The sequence below is a fragment of the Bos taurus genome, chromosome X, assembly GCF_002263795.3.
Source record: "Bos taurus isolate L1 Dominette 01449 registration number 42190680 breed Hereford chromosome X, ARS-UCD2.0, whole genome shotgun sequence".
NCBI lineage: Eukaryota > Metazoa > Chordata > Mammalia > Artiodactyla > Bovidae > Bos > Bos taurus.
In genome coordinates, this window is record NC_037357.1 from 56,873,815 (window position 1) to 56,896,124 (window position 22,310).

Sequence of the window (22,310 nt, forward strand, 5' to 3'; positions counted from 1 at the left end):
TGCATTGGCAGGCAGGCTCTTCACCGCTAGTGCCACCTGGGAAGCCCTGGGAAAACTGGGAATGCCTCAAAGGGCATTTTGCTCCTGATGAGATCTCTCAGGCAAACAACTCTCTTTATCAAATATACCGGGCACAGTTCCTGCTTGTTCCTGAGTTGTAGGTTTCAATTCCCTGCTGACCCAATTAATTATTCAAACAAGCCAGGCATATCCTCCTTCAGGAACCTAGGGACACTCACCCTCTTGACATGGCAGAGTGTGCCTCCCACAGCCCTTCTGGTTTATTTTGTTCCAGAGCGAAAGTACTGTGTGGCCCTGCACGGCGTGTGATGTCCTCTTCCACTGTGCTGTGAGTGCATGTGACTTATAAACCTGTTGTTGATCTCTTCTGTCCTGTGCCAGGTGTCACATGCTTGGCCATCTGCAGAACCCTAGGGTAGGAATCCTGCTCTCACCAATGCAGTAAATAGGAGGTGATTAATTGCTAACCTCAGACAGCCAGCTGCCATGACATGACCAATCTCCTTTCTTGCATCTCTTCCCCTACATTTGTGGCCCAGCTGGTTTCCAAGCATTCTGACCCCTGGCGTCCCATTCCCCTTGTTTGGATCCCTCTGCTGCCCTGTTGATTGGCCTTCTGATCCATCTCCAGCTCAAACCCTCTGGACTTTTCCACCACGGTGATCCCACTTATCTGGCAAATAGCTGATATCTTGACTTTCTGACTTGCTGGCTATGGGATTCTCCCTAGAAATGGGAGCATATCACCCATCCTGCCTATTATTAAAGTGTGTAGCCTGGCACCAAAGTATGTGCAATTAGTATTCTTTTCATGAATAGACAGCTGAGGTTTAGAACCTTTCACCTTCATACCCATGGTCCAAGAGTCAAAGGAAAACTCAAGCTTTGGTGCTCTTACCTTATCGCCTTTTGGTCCATACGGTCCCAGCGGGCCTGGGGAGCCCCTTTCTCCTTTTAACCCTGATAAACCACTAGGGCCAGGAAGTCCTTGAGGACCTGTTGGACCTTGAATTCCAATTGGTCCTGGTCTCCCCTGAGATGGACAGAAGGAGTACAATTAGTCAACAGAGGAGTTACCATCCCCACTTCCCATTTTCCCATGCACAAAGAACACTGTCATCACTCCACTGAATAATTTTGGCTTAGAGACCTATGAAGCGTGCCAAAGTTCCAGACACGGATCAGAAGAGGCTATTTTAGGGGTTGCTAAGCTTATTTGGATAGAACATATTTTATAAGCACATTTAATAAGATTCATGTGCACCAAGATCCTTCAACTTTGTACTTCTTAGGAGATTAGTTATTCAGGCTGGATAATATTGTCCTCTTCCTAGTTAATGCCAGGTCATCCATCAGACTGTCAAAAGAGCAAATGAACAGAACTCTGGAGAGCATTGGAACGTTTTCGAACTCACATCCAAATGGCCAACGTGCTTGAGCTAAAGTTCAGAGATGGCTGCGCCCATAGAACACTGCCTTGGGGGGCCACAGTGAAGAGAACCCAGAAACCCCCAGCTGACAACCTGCCAGCTCACCTTTGTCAGCCGTTCCCAGAACTCCAGGACTGCAACTGGAAACAGACACCCACAGCGAACACACACATTGTTTATCTGCCCCCTCTGTGTCTCTCTTCTTCCCTTTACTACCCCCGCCATCTGTACAGTGTTGAATGTGTAAAACCAAAGAAGGCTGAGAATATCCATTAAGTATCAATTATGATAGCAAGAGGGAACAGCCTGAGGATTTTGAATGCCCTATTTATAAAGCATCTGTAACAATTAAGTCTGAGAGTTCAGGCTGACATTTTCAAGCTGATTGAGATGCAGAATTAACCCCAGTGGGTGCAACTAGGCTACCTAGGTGGGCTAGGCTACCATTTAGCACAAATCCCAGTAGGGACTGAATTTTCTTGGCATAAAAATGAAAACCATTAGTAATATGCATTAACTCTCAGAGAAAACAACATCATATCAGGTAGAAAGCCTATTTTCATAAACGCTTCCCATTTCTGTCCCTCAGCCCCTTTACTTACTGTCTGCAATTTCCTACAGTCCTGTGAAAAACTCTGAGAAAAGTGCATTAAATGTGCTCTTTACTATTCACCTTCAAGGTTTACTTTTGAAAGGGCTGAAAAGAGGACAGACGCTTTATGGGGTGATTAGAGTCACGTACTGGACACCCAAGTGGCCGCCAGCTGTGTGCAGATTTTGGACTAAAATTTCCAAAGTCTACCAGGTCGACAAAGACCTGGGACTCTTGTCAAGAAGTAAAAGATGCTCTTCCCCAGGCAATTTAATTCTCTGGGTGTACCACCTACCACGCAATCTTTCCAACACAAACCTAGAGAGGGTGCTAGGCTGCAGAGCACTTAACTTAGGCTTATTTCTGGGAATGATGGGATGGGAGTTGAACTTTTAACTTCTATGCTCTAACCTCCTGCTGCTGAACTTTTGTTTATGGTGGTTCTCTTATTATTCTTAAAAATTTTCACTACACATACACAACTCAAAAGTAATAGAACACTTTAAAAAATAGTGCTGGGCTGCTGTTGAGGATTAACAAAGTCTAAAATGTCGGCCTAGCTTTCAAGACTAATGTACACAAAGCTATAGCAAACAGTTCAAGTCCGGAATGGAGGATAAGTGCTGCAGGAACACAAAGGCAGGGTTGACCATGGAGGGTTTGTGGAATGCTTACATTATGTCCATGATGGGGTGGGGGGGTGGGGGCAGCCACTGGCCACACTGGAAAGGCTGAGTGGGCCCCAACTGAAGTAGGCCTGGAAAGCAAGGCAGGGAAGTGGAAGACTTGATGTGACAGGAAATAGGGAACCCTTAGAGGTTTGGGGACAGGGTAGGTGGGAGGAAGGCAGTTTCAATGTTGAAACTCATCAATGAGTATTTAGGAGAACGTGCATGTGTGTGTGTGTGTGAGAGAGAGAGAGAGAGCATTAGGGCCAGGGCAGCCTGCCTGAGGCTGGAACAAGGAAGACAGATAAGAACCAGCTGTTGGGGGAGGAAAGGACTGGTTGGTGGGAGGGTGAGGCTTGCCGAGACCATGTTATTACTAGCAAAGGAGATGCATGCAGTCAGGGTACTGAATGCTTGATCCAAATCTGAGCCCTGCCCAAAGCTTTCATGCATCAAGGGCTAAGAGGTGAGAGCCTGATAAACTGTTGAGCTGCTACCAAGAGAGCAGACTGTGGCATGGCCCAATTCCCATCTTGCTCACGGCACTAGAGCCCAAGCGGTGCCTGGTGTGTGCACATGGGCTAGCCCATGCCAGGTCCCTTGCCTTGGTGAGTGAGTGCATGCTCAGCGAGAATAAGCAAAGAGACATAGGAGTGAGGCAATTCTCGGGCTGCACTTAATAGGAAATATGATTCCATCCAGAAAAGGCTGGGTTCCATGGCCCACTCCCTGTCTCTTGTCTGGGAGGGTGTGTTGAATCGACCACAGTCACATAGCTGACTCTTCCGTTCTAGCCAGAGAGCTTAAAGTAGGGCTCTTAAAGAGCTCATGGATTCTTTGAGTTCGAATTATTTTTCAAAAAGGGCATTTGAAATGGTATGGAAGGTGTACTTCTGAGCTGGTCCTGAGTTTCAAAACCTTCAGGTGGAAGCAGGGCCTTGGGGATGACTTGACACCTCTGAGGCACTGCTGGCCCAGAACTGCCTCTTTAGGGTGGTGCCAGGGCCCCTGGAGCCTGAAGTTCTGGGATATGAGGCAAGGAGCCTTACCATCCCCTGAGCCTCCTTTCTTTCATACAGTGGCACAGAACACCATGAACAGACGAAGATGGCAAAGAAAAAAAATGAAGACATGTCTTTCGTGGGCTGTTTTGTCAGCCGTCTGTTGCTGCTAAGTTGCTTCAGTCGTGTCTGACTCTGTGCGACCCCATAGACGGCAGCCCACCAGGCTCCCCCGTCCCTGGGATTCTCCAGGCAAGAATACTGGAGTGGGTTGCCATTTCATTCTCCAATGCATGAAAGAAAAAAGTGAAAGTGAAGTCGCTTAGTCGTGTCCGACTCTTAGCGACCCCATGGACTGCAGCCTACCAGGCTCCTCCATCCATGGGATTTCCCAGGCAAGAGTACTGGAGTGGGGTGCCATTGCCTTCTCCGGTATGATATTTCCCTTGTCTCCAATGTATAGGCTTTCTGTCACCATGCCCAGTGTACTGCTGATGCTTAATACTAAATCAATGATGGGTTTTTTAGTTGGTTTGCCTTACTCCAAAGAAGCTATCGGTGGCACTTTTTCACAATGGCCAGCAGAGGGCAGTGTGAGAACATAGAGGCTTCAGATAAACAGGTGGATGTGTGGACCTCTCCCACTACAGAGAAAAAGAAATACCAGTGTCAGAGAAGTCACAGAATATTCTAGCAGGAAGGGCCCTTAGAGACCATTCCATCCAGGGTCTATTTTATACTTGGGGGAAAAAGGAGGCCGAGAGAATGGGAAGGACTTGCTTAGATCATGTAGGTAGTGAGAAACGGCATGCGACTCAAATTAGACCACCTGCTGCCAGTGCGTGGCTCTCTCCCTGTTTTCCAGTGGCAGATGTCCTGGGGGGGTAGTTGAGGATGCCCCCCTCACCCCGAGCCCGCCCCTGGGACTGTCCCAATCACTAGGCTGCAGTAGCCAGATGCTCACACCTCATTTCTCTCTTCCTAACTGATCATTTCACAGAACCAATCTGAAATACCATCACTGTTTGGATTGCTAGCAGAATTTCAATGGGCTTGGACCAATGCCTTGCCCTGATACATGTCATATATTTTGGCAAATAGACCCAGACAGGGCAGAAGGGACTCCTCCAAGTCTTTCCAACCAGCTCTCCTGCCTCCATCTGCTCCAGATTTTAAATAAGCACATCAGGGTCAAATTCTCAAGAGTGGCCTGGGACTTTTGCATAAGGCAAGGAACCGCAGCTCGGGGCTGACTTCCTCCTGCTGATCACAGTGGGTTGGGGTCAGTGCGTAGTTTAATTTTACCTTTGATCAGACCACACCCAAGCCCCAGCCCCAGATAACTAGGGTAGCCGACCCCAAAATGGGTCTGCATATAAAGAGGTACACTTATGCAGAAATAGCATCTTGGAACATTAAAAGCACATGCCTCTGACCAGGTAGAACTGTAAAACTAAGAGGAGGGTGACTTTTCATTCCAAGGCCCACTTCTGCCTTTTCATCTCTCCCTCAAGGTTCCAGTGTCCTTCTCTCATAAAATTAAAATTTGTTCCTAAGTAAGAATCTGAAACTCATTCCCACTGAAGCATAAATGACTGGCAACAACTTAGAGCTTTACTTCTCCCCAGGGGTTTTGTATTTTAATGGAGAGCAAAGCGTTAAGCTAGGGGACTCAAATTATATTTATGAAGCGCAGAAGGGAAAAGGGGTATGCACACGCTTTCTTAAGGATCTGGCTATACTGCTAGAAGTGGTGCAGTTGCTGTTAGGTGGTATCATGGTGCAGGCTCTGGTGTCAGATCTTACTGCCATTTAATAGCTCTGGGACCTTGGGCAAGTGATTTAACCACTCTGAGTCCCTAAGGGCTCCAAGCAGTAATAACTCTAGTGTAGGGTTATGGGGTGGAGAAGGCAATGGCACCCCACTCCAGTACTCTTGCCTGGAAAATCCCATGGACGGAGGAGCCTGGTAGGCCGCAGTCCATGGGGTCGCTAAGAGTCAGGCATGACTGAGCAACTTCATTTTCACTTTTCTCTTTCATGCATTGGAGAAGGAAATGGCAACCCACTCCAATATTCTTGCCTGGAGAATCCCAGGGATGGGGGAGCCTGGTGGGTTTCCATCTTTGGGATCGCACAGAATCGGACATGACTGAAATGACTTAGCAGCAGCAGCAGCAGAGTTATGGGGAGCATGTGAGTCAGTGAATGTAACACATGTGGTGGATAGCATGAACATACGAATGTATCCATTTCCTTTCTTCTTTAAGGCATGTTTATGGCAAAAGGAGAAGTTATAATTGGGTTCTTAAAACTCTTTTTATTAAGTAAGAGATGCACTGACATTATTCAGAAACTCTCTGTGGGACAGAAATGTGTTCCAGGAATGAATGGGCACTCCATATCTGGGAGAGTATTTCCCCTCTTAGTACTGATGACCTGGTTCTCTTGAGCACTCAGCTCTTCAGTGTCTGCTCATTCTCCTTGTAGACCTCATCCACAAGGTAATGACTCCCCAACCTGAACCTCCAGACCAGAGTTCTCTTCTCAATGTGCCAGATCCTTATAGCCAATGAATTAGCAGACTTGTTCACCTGGATATTCCAACTCAAATTCAACATGACTAAAGCCGAACCTATCATCTTTTCCCCAACTTCATTCCCCAAAGCAGATTCTTCCTTCTGAGTTAACTCTGTAAATGGCGGTTCATCTACAGAGTTGATAAAGCCAGAAACCCAAGGGTCCTCCATGACCTCTCTCCCTTATCTTCTACATCCAATTCACCAGCAAGGACTGTCAATTCCACCTCTAAAATATAACTGAAATCTGTTCATTTTTGTCTACTTTGATGGTCTTAGTTCAGGACTTCCTCATCTCTCCCCTAGAATGTTGCTACAGCTTCCCAAATGGTCTGCCATCTTCTAATCTAACTTTATTTTCTCCTGGCATTCTGCCTCAGGGTTTTCGTACATATCTTTGTTTTCCTGGTTAGCTCCTATTTATCATTCAGGCTCCAACCAAGACATTAGCTCTTCCAAGGAACCTAACATGATTACCCTTCCTCCACAGAATGGACTAGGTGACCTGTTTGTGTCCTTACTCCCCAAAAAATTGACCTCCTTGAAAACAGGGCCTGTGTCTTACTTTCCATTGAGTCACTTGTGGTAACTACAGTTCCTCATATATAGTGGGTGCTCAGTATTTTCTGAATGGAGAAATGAATGAATGAATACACACACCAAGAAGCCAGTGGCTCAGGTATATCAACATCTTCTTTGGAAGTCTGGATGGCTACACTAGAGTATAATTAAGAGCCATCTGATCACAGAACTACAGAAGAAGACTTGCACCAGACTTAGGAAATGATCCAGTTGAGGATGGAGAAGTTGAAGCTCTTAGAAAGGGAAAGGGACCAACTCAAGTTCAGAGTTTACATAGCAAGACCAGAGACAAGGAACCCAGTGAGGAGGTTGGGTTCACTGGGAGAGAAATAATGATGACCTGAACTAGCAAGACAAATTTAAGAGATATTGTAGAGCCTAAAAACGATAGGACTTGATGCAAGATTGGAATAGGTGAGTAAGACAGAGACAGGTAGGAAGGAGGACTCCCAGTTTTCTTTTTGAACTTTTATGTTGTACTGGGATATAGTCAATTAACAGTGTTGTGATGGTTTCAGGTGGACAGTGAAGGGACTCAGCCATACATATTCATGTCTGGACTCCCAGTTTTCTTGATTGGGTGACTGAGTGAATCTCTTCACTGACATGAGGAAGCCTAGGGGAGGAAGAATTTTGGATGGAAGATGAGGCATTCACATTTGGAGAGGTGAGGGTTAAGATACCTATGGACTGTCTCGAAAGATGTTCAGAACCTACTTCTGCCTCTAAACTGGAAGGGCCGAGAGGACAGGGAGCTCAGTTGACTTTGTCCTGGTATCTCTGGGAGATTCAGTGTCTGGTGTACAGTAGACCCTCAAAACATAATTGTGTGGAAAAAGCTCAACTGTGGAATGAATGAAAATAAAGAACTAAATGCGCACTTGGGAATCTTCGAGAAGGCCACTTCCAAGTCTTATTAGGAGCAAAATGAGATTAAAAGACTTTGCTGCCAACCTTCAAAATCCCTGGTGGCCTTTGGGAAAAGGGTAGCAGAAATCCCTGACCTCCAACCTGGGACCATGTGGCTTAAATTCTATAACTTTTCCTTACGTTTCAACTGGAATTCCCATTTCAGCTATGAGGCCATGGCAGAGGGGGTGCAAGAACTTAACAGACTCTGGCCTAAGGAGATGGGCTCTCCCTCCTAGCCACAAAATATGTGGTAAGAAGGAAACCATCAGTGATATCCCCCAAAGGCAGATTACTTAAGAACCTTCAGAACATGCTTCCTTTCACCATTCCTTTGGGGCATCACAATACACTTGTGACAGAGGTGGCGGGCACCAAGCTGGAAAAGCAATTAGTCAATGGGGCTTATGAATTTCACACAGCTATGCAGTGGCAGAGGGAGTATCAGGGCCGCCCCATCAACTCTATGCTCCTTCTATTGCAACAAACAGAAATAGCCACCCAGAGAGCCCCAAAGTCCACTCTTTGAGTAACAGCACTAATGGGGTTTCCCTGGTAGCTCAGCTGGTAAAGAATCTGCCTGCAATGCAGGAGACCCTGGTTCAAATCCTGGGTTGGGAATTTCCTCCAGAGAAGGGATAGGCTACCCGTAACTCCAGTGTTCTTGGGCTTTCCTGGTGACTCAGATGGTAAAGAATCTACCTGCAGTGTGGGAGACCTGGGTTCAGTCCCTGGGTTGGGAAGACCCCCTGGATAAGGGCATGGTAACCCACTCCATCATTCTTGCCTGGAGAATCCCCATGAACCGAGGTGCCTGGTGGGCTACAGTCCATGGGGTCTTAAGAGTTGGACACGACTGAGTGAATAAGCACAGCGCACAGCACAGGAGCACTAATGGGCTAGTGTTGTCTGCAGAAGTAAATAAGGGAGAAAGAACACCAGTAGGTGAAGAATAGATCTAAAGTATGGCAGATAAAGACATATACAGACATCCATTTGATGACCCAGGAAGCCCTGGTTCAGCTTGATAATATTAGCATCATCTACGCTTTGCCAGCATGAGCAGTGACCCTTCCCGTCTTCCAAAAAAAAAAAAAAAAAAAGTGCTTGGTGTCTACCAAAGAATGAACTCCCCAAATTCTCAGTGTTCTGCCTAGCTGAGAAGCAGTATCAGAGTCTCAGCCTCAACACCCAGATGAAAACACATTTATTTTCTAGTTCTGAGGCAATAATCAGTGTTTGAAGCAGCCAGCCCAGGCATGAAGACATGCGTCTACATGTTTTGTTTGCAAAGACACACACACCCATCTCATTGGCTGCTGTCAGCATGTTGAAATTTTTGGAAAGACACCTCCCAGAGCACTAAAGTTAACTCTTTCTGGGCAATATTCTGCATCCCTCCCTTCTATCTGTTTATTCACATTTCTCTTCTAAAAGATAAAAATCTTCTTTTTACCAGGCACATACTAAGTGCCTCTCATTTAACCTGTTTCCTTTAATCCTCTTAACAGCTCTAACAGGTGGATATGCCTCTTACAGATGAGGAAACTGAAATTTAGAAAGGGTAAGGAATTTGCTTGAGAGCACCCAGTAAGCAACTAGTGAAACCAATTTTGATGATATCAAATCCTCTGCTGCTTCTACCTAGTTTATATTGCCTCTCTGCATAGAATAAAGCTCTGAAAGTAGAAACACAAACCCACTTGAAGAGGGGCAGTAAGAGCTACTCTGGGCAGAAAATATTTCTATTTTCATTGATACTGGGACAAGTTATTTTAATTTGCCCAGTCTTTTCACTGGAACAGGTACTATTTCATAGAAACTCAATAGAATTAATAAATTAGGTGATAAAATGCACTTTAAGGAATAGCACACCTTACACCTTAAAAAGATGGAAGATTACTTCTTGTTTAATAATTGAAGTGGCTTTGTTGATTGGTCTGTCATCAATGGAGATTTTTCTAGGTTCTTGTAGACAAATTCTGATGTGTTATGAGTCCCTTATGCTAGCTTATTCAGTTAGGTGTGGACAGGGAAATACAGGCAGAGTATACTAATTTGATCATTGTGATGAGCAGAAATTGGTGATTTTGCTTTAAACATGTTGTATTTTTCCTTGCCCTTGTGGAATGCTGCTGCTAAGTCACTTCAGTCGTGTCCAACTCTGTGTGACCCCATAGATGGCAGCCCACCAGGCTCCCCCATCCCTGGGATTCTCGAGGCAAGAACATTGGAGTGGGTTAATTGTTAAAACAGGATGAAGCAGAGATGTCTGCTAGATAGAGACAAATAAGTTGATGAAAAATTTTCAGGTCTCCCCTTTCTCTATAACATATTCCTAAAATCACATCAGAAACCAGAGAACGTTTTTCTTTTGTGATAATAATATAATTGGGATGGTCAAGAACCCCCAAATCCAATGGAAATATGACCAATAGTTGGCCACAAAAATTAAAAAAAATAACCAAACACCTCTGTAACCATTACAAATGGTTGAATGAGCCCCCATAACCCTTCAAATATACATGCAGATTATACAGAGCCCCACCGTATGATAAAGTATGTGGTAAGTTTCCAGACCACATGAGGAAATAGATACAGCTCTATCTACTTAGGATGAATTTAACTTAAAACCATGAATTTTTCCATGCATTGGAAAAATATGAAATAATTAACCATAATTTAGTTTTCCATCTTAGAATTTGAGGGGCAACTTCTGTATGATTTGATGGCACAGGTCTCTAGTAAACAGAAAATTCACCTGCTTAAAGCAGAATCATAAGATTAAGGTTTTATTCCCTGCTCTCACTTTCTAACTGTATGACCTTGAGAAAGTCAATTCATCTCTCAGCCTTAGTTTTCTCATCAGAAAAATGGGCCTATTTGCCCTACCTATTTCTTGAATTGCTTTGAGCATCAGTGGAGACAATGTATGTGAAAATGGGCTGAGGGTTCATTCCATTGACTAAGCTTTGTTTTGGGGGCAAAAAACCCTAGTAACTAGACTCCCAATTTTAAAAAATCCATTTGCTGGGCTCATAGGGCAATAAGCTCTTAAAGAAATAAAAGCTCATGAGGAGGAGATTTCAGTAGGGAAAAAATGGAATGAAACAAGGAGCAGAATGTAAAGCTGTGAAAGGTAGGAGCAAACTGACTGTCCACACAGGGCTGTCGTTATAGTGTAGAAAGGATGTGAACCTACTCTATTATCCTATTATTGTAGTTGAAAAATATGTAGTTTATTTTAAAAGACATGGTTTAATTACAACCTGGAGCTAGTCTTTTTCATTTTTTTTCTAGCAAAACATAGCCATGGTTTTATAATTAAAAAATCAAAGTGAAACAGGCCTTGCCAGAAATTCACTTTATAGAAAATTTTCTGTAGTGTATCTCAGTTCAGTTCAGTTCAGTCACTCAGTCATGTCCAATTTTTTGTGACCCCATGAACCACAGCAGGCCAGGACTCCCTGTCATCACCAGCTCCAGAGTTTACCCATACTCATGTCCATTGAGTCGGTGATGCCATCCAACCATCTCACCCTCTGTCGTCCCCTTCTCCTTCTGCCCTAAATCTTTCCCAGCATCAGAGTCTTTTCAAATGAGTCAGCTCTTCACATCAGGCGGCCAAAGTACTGGAGTTTCAGCTTCAACATCAGTCCTTCCAATGAACACCCAGGACTGATCTCCTTTAGGATGCACTGGTTGGATCTCCTTGCAGCCCAAGGGACTCTCAAGAGTCTTCTCCAACACCACAGTTCAAAAGCATCAGTTCGTCGGCAATCATTTTCTTTATAGTCCAAACCTCACATCCAAACATGACCTTTGGAAAAACCATAGCCTTGACTAGACGGACCTTTGTTGACAAAGTAATGTCTCTGCTTTTTAATATGCTGTCTAGGTTGGTTATAACTTTCCTTCCAAGGAGTAAGCATCTTTTAATTTCATGGCTGCAATAAATCACCATCTGCAGTGATTTTGGAGCACCCCCAAAATAAAGTCAGCCACTGTTTCTAATGTTTCCCCATCTATTTGCCATGAAGTGATGGGACAGGCTGCCATGATCGTAGTTTTCTTAATGTTGACCTTTAAGCCAACTTTTTCACACTCCACTTTCACTTTCATCAAGAGGCTCTTTAGTTCTTCTTCACTTTCTGCCATAAGGGTGGTGTCATCTGCATATCTCGGGTTATTGATGTTCCTCCCAAGAATCTTGATTCTAGCTGGTGCTTCCTCCAGCCCAGAGTTTTCTCATGATGTACTCTGCATATAAGTTAAATAAGCAGGGTGACAATATACAGCCTTGACATACTCCTTTTCCTATTTGGAGCCAGTGTGTTGTTCCATGTCCAGTTCTAACTGTTGCTTCCTGACCTGCATACAGGTTTCTCAAGAGGCAGGTCAGGTGGTCTGGTATTCCCATCTCTTTCAGAATTTTCCACAGTTTATTGTGATCTACACAGTCAAATGCTTTGGGATAGTCAATAAAGCAGAAATAGATGTTTTTCTGGAACTCTCTTGCTTTTTTGATGATCCAATGGATGTTGGCAATTTGATCTCTGGTTCCTCTGCCTTTTCTAAATCGAGCTTGAACATCTAGAAGTTCACGGGTCACGTACTGCTGAAGCCTGGCTTGGAGAATTTTAAGCATTACTTTACTAGCATGTGTGATGAGTGCAATTGTGCAGTAGTTTGAGCATTCTTTGGCATTGCCTTTCTTTGGGATTGGAATGAAAACTGACCTTTTCCAGTCCTGTGGCCACTGCTGAGTTTTCCAAATTTGCTGGCATATTGAGTGCAGCACGTTCACAGCATCATCTTTTAGGATTTGAAATAGCTCAACTGGAATTCCATCACATCCACTAGCTTTGTTCGTAGTGATACTTCCTAAGGCCCATTTGACTTCACATTCCAGGATGTCTGGCTCTAGGTGAGTGATCACACCATTGTGATTATCTGGATTGTGAAGATCTTTTTCATATAGTTCTTCTGTTTATTCTTGCCCCCTCTTCTTAATATCTTCTGCTTCTGTTAGGTCCATACGATTTCTGTCCTTTATTGAGCCCATCTTTGCATGAAATGTTCCCTTGGTATCTCTAATTTTCTTGACGAGATCTCTACTCTTTCCTATTCTATTGTTTTCCTCTATTTCTTTGCATTGATCGCTGAAGAAGGCTTTCTTATCTCTCCTTGCTATTCTTTGGAACTCTGCATTCAAATGGGTATATCTTCCCTTTTCTCCTTTGCTTTTCACTTCTCTTATTTTCACAGCTATCTGTAAGGCCTCCTCAGAGAGCCTTTTTTCTTTTTTGCATTTCTTTTTCTTGGGGATGGTCTTGATCACTGTCTCCTGTACAATGTCAGGAACCTCCGTCCATAGTTCATTAGGCACTCTGTGTATCAGATCTAGTCCCTTAAATCTATTTCTCACTTCCACTGTATAGTCATAAGGGATTTTATTTAGGTCATACCTGAATGGTCTAGTGTTTTTCCCCACTTTCTTCAATTTAAGTTTGAATTTGCCAATAAGGTGTTCATGATCTGTGTCACAGTCAGTTCCCAGTCTTTGTTTTGCTGATTGTATAGAGCTTCTCCATCTTTGGCTGCAAAGAATATAATCAGTCTGATTTTGGTATTGACCATCTGGTGATGTCCATGTGTAGAGTCTTCTCTTGTGTTGTTGGAAGAGGGTGTTTGCTATGACCAGTGCGTTCTCTTGGCAAAACTCTACTAGCTTTTGCCCTGCTTAATTCTGTACTCCAAGGCCAAATTTGCCTGTTACTCCAGGTGTTTCTTGACTTTCTACTTTTGCATTCCAGTCCCCTATAATGCAAAGGACATCTTTTTTGGATGTTTGTTCTATACGGTCTTGTAGGTCTTCATAGAACCGTTCAACTTCAGCTTCTTCAATGTTACTGGTAGGAGCACAGCCTTGGATTACTGTGATACTGAATGGTTTGCCTTGGAAACGAACAGAGATCATTCTGTCGTTTCTGAGATTCCATCCAAGTACTGCATTTCAGACTGTTTTGTTGACTATTGATGGCTACTCCATTTCTTCTAAGGGATTCCTGCCCACAGTAGTAGATATAATGGTCATCTGAGTTAAGTTCACCCATTACAGTTCATCTTAGTTCGCTGATTCCTAGAATGCCAACGATCACTCTTGCCATCTCCTGTTTGACTACTTCCAATTTGCCTTAATTCATGACATTCCAGGTTCCTATGTAATATTGCTCTTTACAGTATCAGACGTTACTTCTATCACCAGTCATATCCACAACTGGTTGTTATTTTTGCCTTGGCTCCATCCCTTCATTCTTTCTGGAGTTATTTCTCCACTAATCTCCAGTAGCGTAATTGGGCACCTACTGACCTGGGGAGTTCCTCTTTCAGTATTCTATCTGTTTGCCTTTTCATACTGTTTATGGGGTTCTCAAGGCAAGAATACTGAAGTGGTTTGCCATTCCCTTCTCCAGTGGACCACATTCTGTCAGACCTCTCCAACATGACTCGTCCATCTTGGGTGGCCCCACACGGCATGGCTTAGTTTCATTGAGTTAGAAAAACTGTGGTCCATGTGATCAGATTGGCTAGTTGTATCTAGTCCATTAGAAAAGGGATACTTGTGGCATTTTTCTTTGACATAGTAAATTATCCATCATTGATATACTGTACAACCTTTGGTCCAATACTAAGCTGGTGTGAGTGGATTGCTTCTGGATCAATGTTGCCTTCCTCAAGCCTATAGTGAGAAGTCATCAAGTTTTGGGAACAAACGGTAACAGGGAGGAACCAATGACAGCTCCTTAAACGGAAGGAGGAAATGGAGGATAGGATCAAAGGAATCTCCTGCTAAGATCCCCTTGCCAAAGAACTCAGGGAGCTCAGAAAAGGGAGGAGAGGGCAGGGGAGGGAGAGGAACAGCTTACTCACATAGTCTCCATGCTGCCTTCCTGTAAGCCCACACCCCTGCATTCATTTAGATCCAGAGGAGCATTCATTTCTACATGCATGCAGATAAAGAGGTGTTCCAACTCCAGTACACATGCCCACAGGCACAAGAGTCTGCTAAAATGGTAGGACTTGCTGGTACTCTGGCATAGCCTACCCTACACCTCTCAGTCAGCCATGGATTTGAATTCAAGAAGATGCGATGTCTTACAACTCACCCTGCCAGCTGTATGCAATAGCTCTTGTAGACAAGCCCAGACATGCACAGGCCAAGAGGGGGTCTAGAGGGAGAGGGCTGCACATTTCTGATCTCTTTTCCTTTTATGTAATGGACAATGGGAAGCTGAGATGAAATCAATCTCTGTGTGCAACAAGAAAGATGGGCTGATGAAGGTGGAGGATGGTGTGGTGCAGGTGACAAATAGAAGCTCTAGTGTGTGCCTGTGAGCTAAGTCGCTTCAGTTGTGTCTGACTATTTGTGATCCTATGGATTGTAGCCCGCCAGGCTCTTCGGTCCATGGGATTCTGCAGGCTAGAATACTGGAGTGGGTAGTCATTTCCTTCTCCAGGGGATCCCCACCCAGGGATTGAACCTGCATCTCCAGGATTGCAGATGATTTTTTACCACTGAGCCACCTGAAAAACCTTAGTCCCACTCTGGTGCTCTTTCTGCTATTTTATCTCTCTTTCTTTTTTAAGAGACTGGTCAATTCTGGGTTCAAAATTCCCACAAAAAATGTACCTCCACACAAAACTCTGGATCTGGAGCTTATTGAATCCTTTAGACTTTCCCTTCATCCTTCTTGCTGCCCAGTGGCACCTTTATTAACCAATTAAGTAGATGCACAAAGGATAGAGAACTCAACCTGCTTGGTTGCCTCATAATGCATCAATTGAGAAAGCATTTATGGATTGCCTACTGTGTGCCACCCATGGTGCCACGTGTTGGGAACACACAGAATGAAAACATGATCTTTGCCCTTGAGGAACTCTCAGTCCATGTCAGAAAGACTAGCTATGTACACACAGGAATATACTACAAGGCAGAGGAAGGCAGAAGGGATATGAGTCAGAACCCAAGGACCATCAATAGTTTTGTCTTAAAGGTAGAGGGGCATCTTTTATCCCTTCAGACTACAGAGTGGAGAAGGATATGTAAATAAAAGGAGCCAGGATGAGTCTGGAGAAGAGGGAAGTGGAGAAAGTCCATTTCGACTTGACCTCAATGTTCTCAATAGATGTAGTATGTGAGGTTGCAGATAGAGAGTGAAGGGGTTTGAGGTTGAGGGCAACTAAAAAGGGTGGGGAGGAGATGCTGCAGAGGCCATGGCAGGAAGTCAATTGCTAGAAAAGTGTGAAAGGCTGCCAAGCATTTCTGAGGGCTCCACTGACACAAGAGAAGGTACTGTTGTTGGGAAGCTTCCTCAAACAATACTTGGCAGCCCAGGAGTGGGAGTAGGCAAGGCAGGTGGTGGGGTTTTCCAGGGTTGGACGTGGGCACTTACATCAGAATTTCTGGGGGTGAGGGCTGGGCCCAAAAGGAGGATGTGAAAGCACTGTTGATCTTGGGGTCCAGGTTGGAGAGCAAGCTGGAGAGGAGCTAGCCATTCCTGAGAAACAAATGATTTCCAAGACAATTTGGACCTTCCTTAAAGTGAGAGGTCCAAACTAGCTATAGATATGAATTTTGCACAGCATGGATTGCTTGATTCAAGGCTGTCGAGACAAATCTGGAGTCAGGGGGAGCAACCTGGGGATTGAAATATAGAAAAAAAAAACCCCTCCAAACTGTTAGCAATGTCATGCTACATCTACATGACTTTGTAGCATAGCATCCAACTCAAACAGAGATGGATTAGGCTGGATAATGGTGCCCACGCCCAGGGCAGAGTTACTGGCATGGGTACAGGGGCAATCAGGTAACTCCCCGGTTCATAGTTCCCTGAGGACATATTTTGTTCCAGTTCTTGGTTTTCTATACCTTCCCACTGGCACAATGTCATTTATGTTTTTATTATATCTCACTCTGCAAAGATGGGCACAATAAAGGACAGAAATGGTAGGGACCTAACAGAAGCAGAAGATATTAAGAAGAGGTGGCAAGGATAAACAGCAGAACTATATAAAAAAGATCTTCATGACCCAGATAATCACAATGGTGTGATCACTCACCTAGAGCCAGAAATCCTGGAATGTGAAGTCAAATGGGCCTTGGAAAGCATCACTATGAACAAAGCTAGTGGATGTGATGGAATTCCAGTTGAGCTATTTCAAATCCTAAAAGATGATGCTGTGAATGTGCTGCACTCAATATGCCAGCAAATTTGGAAAACTCAGCAGTGGCCACAGGACTGGAAAAGGTCAGTTTTCATTCCAATCCCAAAGAAAGGCAATGCCAAAGAATGCTCAAACTACCACACAATTGCACTCATCTCACATGCTAGTAAAGTAATGCTCAAAATTCTCCAAGCCAGGCTTCAGCAATACGTGAGCCATGAACTTTTAGATGTCCAAGCTCGATTTAGAAAAGGCAGAGGAACCAGAGATCAAATTGCCAACATCCACTGGATCACTGAAAAAGCAAGAGAGTTCCAGAAAAACATCTATTTCTGCTTTATTGACTATCCCAAAGCATTTGACTGTATGGATCACAATAAGCTGGGGAAAATTCTGAAAGAGATGGGAATACCAGACCACCTGACCTGCCTCTTGAGGAACCTGTATGCAGGTCAGGAAGCAACAGTTAGAACTGGACATGGAACAACAGACTGGCTCCAAATAGGAAAAGGAGTATGTCAAGGCTGTATATTGTCACCCTGCTTATTTAACTTATATGCAGAGTACATCATGAGAAACGCTGGGCTGGAGGAAGCAAAAGCTGGAATCAAGATTGCTGGGAGAAATATCAATAACCTCAGATATGCAGATGACACCACCCTTATGTTAAAAAATGAAGAGGAACTAAAAAGCCTCTTGATGAAAGTGAAAGAGGAGAGTGAAAAAGTTGGTTTAAAGCTCAACATTCAGAAAACTAAGATCATGGCATCTGGTCCCATCACTCATGGCCAATAGATGGGGAAACAGTGGAAACAGTGGCTGACTTTAGTTTTTTGGGCTCCAAAATCACTGCAGATGGTGATTGATTGCAGCCATGAAATTAAAAGACGCTTACTCCTTGGAAGGAAAATTATGAACCAACCTAGACAGCATATTGAAAAGCAGAGACATTACTTTGTCAACAAAGGTCCATCTAGCCAAGGCTATGGTTTTTCCAGTGGTCATGTATGGATGTGAGATTTGGACTATAAAGAAAGCTGAGTGCCGAAGAACTGATGCTTTTGAACTGTGGTGTTGGAGAAGACTCTTGAGAGTCCCTTGGGCTGCAAGGAGATCCAACCAGTGCATCCTAAAGGAGATCAGTCCTGGGTGTTCATTGGAAGGACTGATGTTGAAGCTGAAACTCCAGTACTTTGGCCGCCTGATGTGAAGAGCTGACTCATTTGAAAAGACTCTGATGCTGGGAAAGATTTAGGGCAGGAGGAGAAGGGGACGACAGAGGGTTAGATGGTTGGATGGCATCACCAACTCGATAGATATGGGTTTGGGTGAACTCCGGGAGTTGGTGATGGACAGGGAGGCCTGGCATGCTGCAATTCATGGGGTCACAAAGAGTTGGACACGACTGAGGGACTGAACTGAGCTGAACTCTGCCAACCCTGACTATTCATTGGAAGGACGGATGATAAAGCTGAACCTGTAATACTTTGGCCACCTGGTGAAAGAGCCAACCCATGGGCAAAGTCCCTGATGCTGGAAAGATTGAGGGCAGGAGGAAAAGGGGGCAGCAGAGGATGAGATGGTTGGATGGCATCACGGACTCAATGGACATGAGTTTGAGCAAACTCTTGGAGATAGTGAAGGAGAGGGAAGCCTGGCGTGCTGCAGTCCACAGGGTCACAAAGAGTCGGACACAACTTAATGACTGAACAACAACACTGAGCCCAACGATTCCCTTAGAGGTAGGAGCAATGAATACACTTGAAACAGCTTAAAAACAGTGATCTGGTTCCCAGAGAAAGCACAGCTAGGGATTAATTAGGAGATGACTTTGAGAGGAGCCCAGGTAGGAAATGAGGGCAGGAGGGAGTGGCAGCTAAATAAGAAATCGAAAGGAGCCAAACTTTAGGACCTGGGGGGTCAAAAGATATGAAAAGGGAGCTGGCCTGTCCAGGGGCCTGGCCTGGAGATGTTATCTGGGCAAGAGGCACTGTGGCCCCCTTACCTCTCCATCCCTCACTACTGTTTTCATTCTCTGGTTTTATGAGGCTTTTAAAAGCTTCTAGATCTGGTACTGGCAATCTTTCAGAGAAAGTGAACAGAGAATTCTGCAGCAATCAAGTCCCAGTGAAGCCTGTAGCCAAGAGTACCAACAATTGTCCCCTAAAGCTGAGTGGTAAACAAACCTTCAAGTGCTTTCCCCTTCAAGGCTTTGAGTGCTGCAGGTCCTTTGGCCAAAGAACCTAGCAGCTAATCACTTCTCTTGACTTGCTGACTGACATGGAGAGGTTTCTTTGTTAGTCTAGTTTCAACTAGTCTCCGGAACCCAGGAGAAGGAAAAAAAAAATGAGGAGGTGTCAAAGGGGGATGCGCGAAAGCTCTAGTAAGTCTCTCTGGGAGAGGGAAGCTCTCCCAAGGGCAAAATGAAGAAGCGTGATTGGGGAAAGGTGGGAGATATAGCCAGGGAGCTTTCAAAAAGCATGGCCAGGGAGGCTGCTCCAGGGCTCAGAGTGTGTGCTCAGTCATGTCTGACTCTGTGGGACCCCATGGACTGTAGCCTGCCAGGCTCCTCTGTCCATGGGATTCTCTAGGCTAGAATACTGGAGTGGGTTGCCATTTCCTCCTCCAGGAGATCTTCCCAATCCAGGGATTGAACCCACGTGTCCTGTGTCTCCTGCATTGGCAGGTGGGTTCTTTACCATTGAGCCACTGGGGAAGCCCTCCAGGGCTCAGAGGAGTTCTCCTGTTCTTTCAAATACTACCCCTGTGACCACCCTCTCTTTCTCTTCTAGCTTCTTTCTAGCTGCTTTCCTTTGGCTTCTTCAAAACGTGCTCTGATCTGCCTGATGCTGAAAAAATAAACAAAAATCCTTCCTCTGCTGCTCTCACCACTCCATCTTTCCACCACCCTTCCAGAACAAACTTAATACACATCACTCATTACCTCTACTTCCTCTCCTACCACTTTCCTCACCCCCTGGCCATCTGGGCTGGCCAACTCTCTCTTAAAAAAAAATTATTTATTTATTTGGCTCTGTTGGGTATTAGTTGCCACACACAGGATCTTTAGTTAAGGCCTCTGAATTCTTCACTGCAGCACGTGGGATCGTTTCCTGACCAGGGATTGAACTGGGGGTCCCCATATTGGGAGCATGGAGTTTTAGCTACTGGCCTACCAGGGAAGTCCCCCAAGTCTTCTGTCTTGAAAGTCCTCTCTGGAAAGTAACCAGTGACCCCTGCTAAATTCTGATCCCATAGGCCTCCTCTGCAGCTCTTGTCATTGTGAAACACACTTTCACCTTCTGAAACTTTCTCCCTGGCTTTCATTGCTCTATACTCTGGTGAGTCTTTTATCATCTCACCATCTTCTTCATTGGCCCCTTCCATTCTTCCCAAAGGCTCTTGCCTGTCCCTTGGTGATTTCATCCACCACCTACAGCTCCTACCACGTCCTCTATAAAGACAAGGCATCACTCTAATTTATATCTCAGGTCCTGTCAATTTCCCAAGTCATGTCCACAGCACTATTATTGGTCCCCTTAGGGACCAATAACCAAAGCTTATCTCAATCCCTCATTAGCTCTCCCCTGGATAATGGCAATAGCCTCTGGAGTTCTGAGTCCAGTCAGACGTTGCTGCAATCTCTCTTAACACTCTGGACAGTAATCTTCCTAAGTCTGATCCTATTGCTTCTCTGCTCAAAGCTGTAAATCACTCCCCATTACTTTCGCAATGAAGCCCTTACTTCTTAACCAGGCATCAACAGCCCTTCACCATTCAGCTCCCACCTGTTTTTGCAGGCTTATTTTTCCCACTAAACACCCTTACCTGCCCTAGACTCTAAGCTGATGCTTAAATCCATCCTGTGCCCTCTCTCCACTAGGCTTCCAACCACATGGTTTCCTCACTAAAAATACCCTTCTCCTCCAGAACTCTCTACTAAGGTTGTATACATCCTTCAAAGCTCAACTCAAATCTGACCTCTTCTAAAAAGACTTCTCATGTTTCTCTTGATTGAGTTCATGTCTTCCTTTAAAAAAAACAATTAAAAGTTTTGTTTTAGAATTTAGCTATAGATAGTTGAATTAATCATACCCCTCAGTTCAGGGCAAAAATCACATCATTAGCCCATATAAGGCCTTTCCTTTTATTTTTCAATTTTCCTTCCTTCAAATCTCCATTCTCATTCTTGTCACTTCACAAGAACCCTCTCTAAGGTATTTGATGTCTGTCCAGAATATCTATTTCAAGGAAATGGAAACCCACTACAGTGGGTCCAGACCCACGGGTCTGGAGAATCCTACAGACAGAGGAGCCTGGTGGGCTGCAGTCCATGGGGTCAAAAAGAGTTGGACATGACTGAGCAACTAAACAACAACAATCAGGCTATCTATCTCTGTCTATACCTATATCTCATCACTGACTCAATGGACATTAATTTGAGCAAACTCAGGGAGATAGTGGAGGACAGAGGAGCCTGGTGGGCTACAGTGCATGGAATTGTAAAGAGTCAGTCACGATTTAACAACTGAACAACAATACCTACACCTATGGGTATATCTATATCTATATTAACATCTATGTCTATCTTGTATTGTTGGTGTGTGGGTATTTAAATTGATGCAAATATTATTGGGTTATAGATTTCCATTTCTCATTTTTTTCATGAGAATGTTTTCAAGATCTATAATAGAAATTGCACAACTGTTTCACTGTTCCTAAACCTTGTTAGTATGCATAGAATGCATTTGCCTTGCTTTAAAAAATTTTTGTTTCATATTGGACTATAGTTAATTTTGCCTGGCTTTATAGGTATATTCCCTCACTGATGGACTACCTTGTTGTTGTTCAGTCACTAAGTCGTGTCCAGCTCTTAGTGACCCCATGGACTGCAGCATGCCAGGCTTCCCTGTCCTTCACTGTCTGAGTTTTCTCAAACTCATGTCCATTGAGTTGGTTATGCCATCTAACCATCTCATTCTCTGTTGCCCACTTCTCCTCCTGCCCTCAATCTTTCCCAGCATCAGAATCTTTTCTAATGAGTTGGCTCTTCGCGTCAGGGGGCCAAAGTATTGGAGCTTCAGCATTAGTCCTTCCAATGAATATTGAGGGTTGATTTCCTTTAGGATTGACTTGTTTGATCTTCTTGCTGTCCAAGGAACTCTCAAGAGTCTTCTCTAGCCCCACAGTTCAAAAGCATAAATTGCCTCCAATCTCTTACACAACTGATTTTTTTAAAAACAAATGATTCTATGATAAATATCTTCATAAGGGTTTCATTTTAGAACTATGGAGAGGTT

The 22,310-nt window shown here is 44.3% G+C and overlaps 1 protein-coding gene across 3 annotated transcripts in view; it reads right to left on the minus strand.

Moving 5' to 3' along the window:
* Window positions 1-22,310, minus strand: part of COL4A6 (collagen type IV alpha 6 chain) — a 338,008-nt gene that overhangs the window by 71,790 nt on the left and 243,908 nt on the right. For all 3 annotated transcript variants that reach the window (XM_024988805.2, XM_002699886.6, XM_005227897.5), the window contains exon 4: window positions 920-1,054. In XM_024988805.2, the coding sequence (XP_024844573.1) occupies window positions 920-1,054 (135 nt within the window). The remainder of the gene's footprint in view (window positions 1-919; window positions 1,055-22,310) is intronic.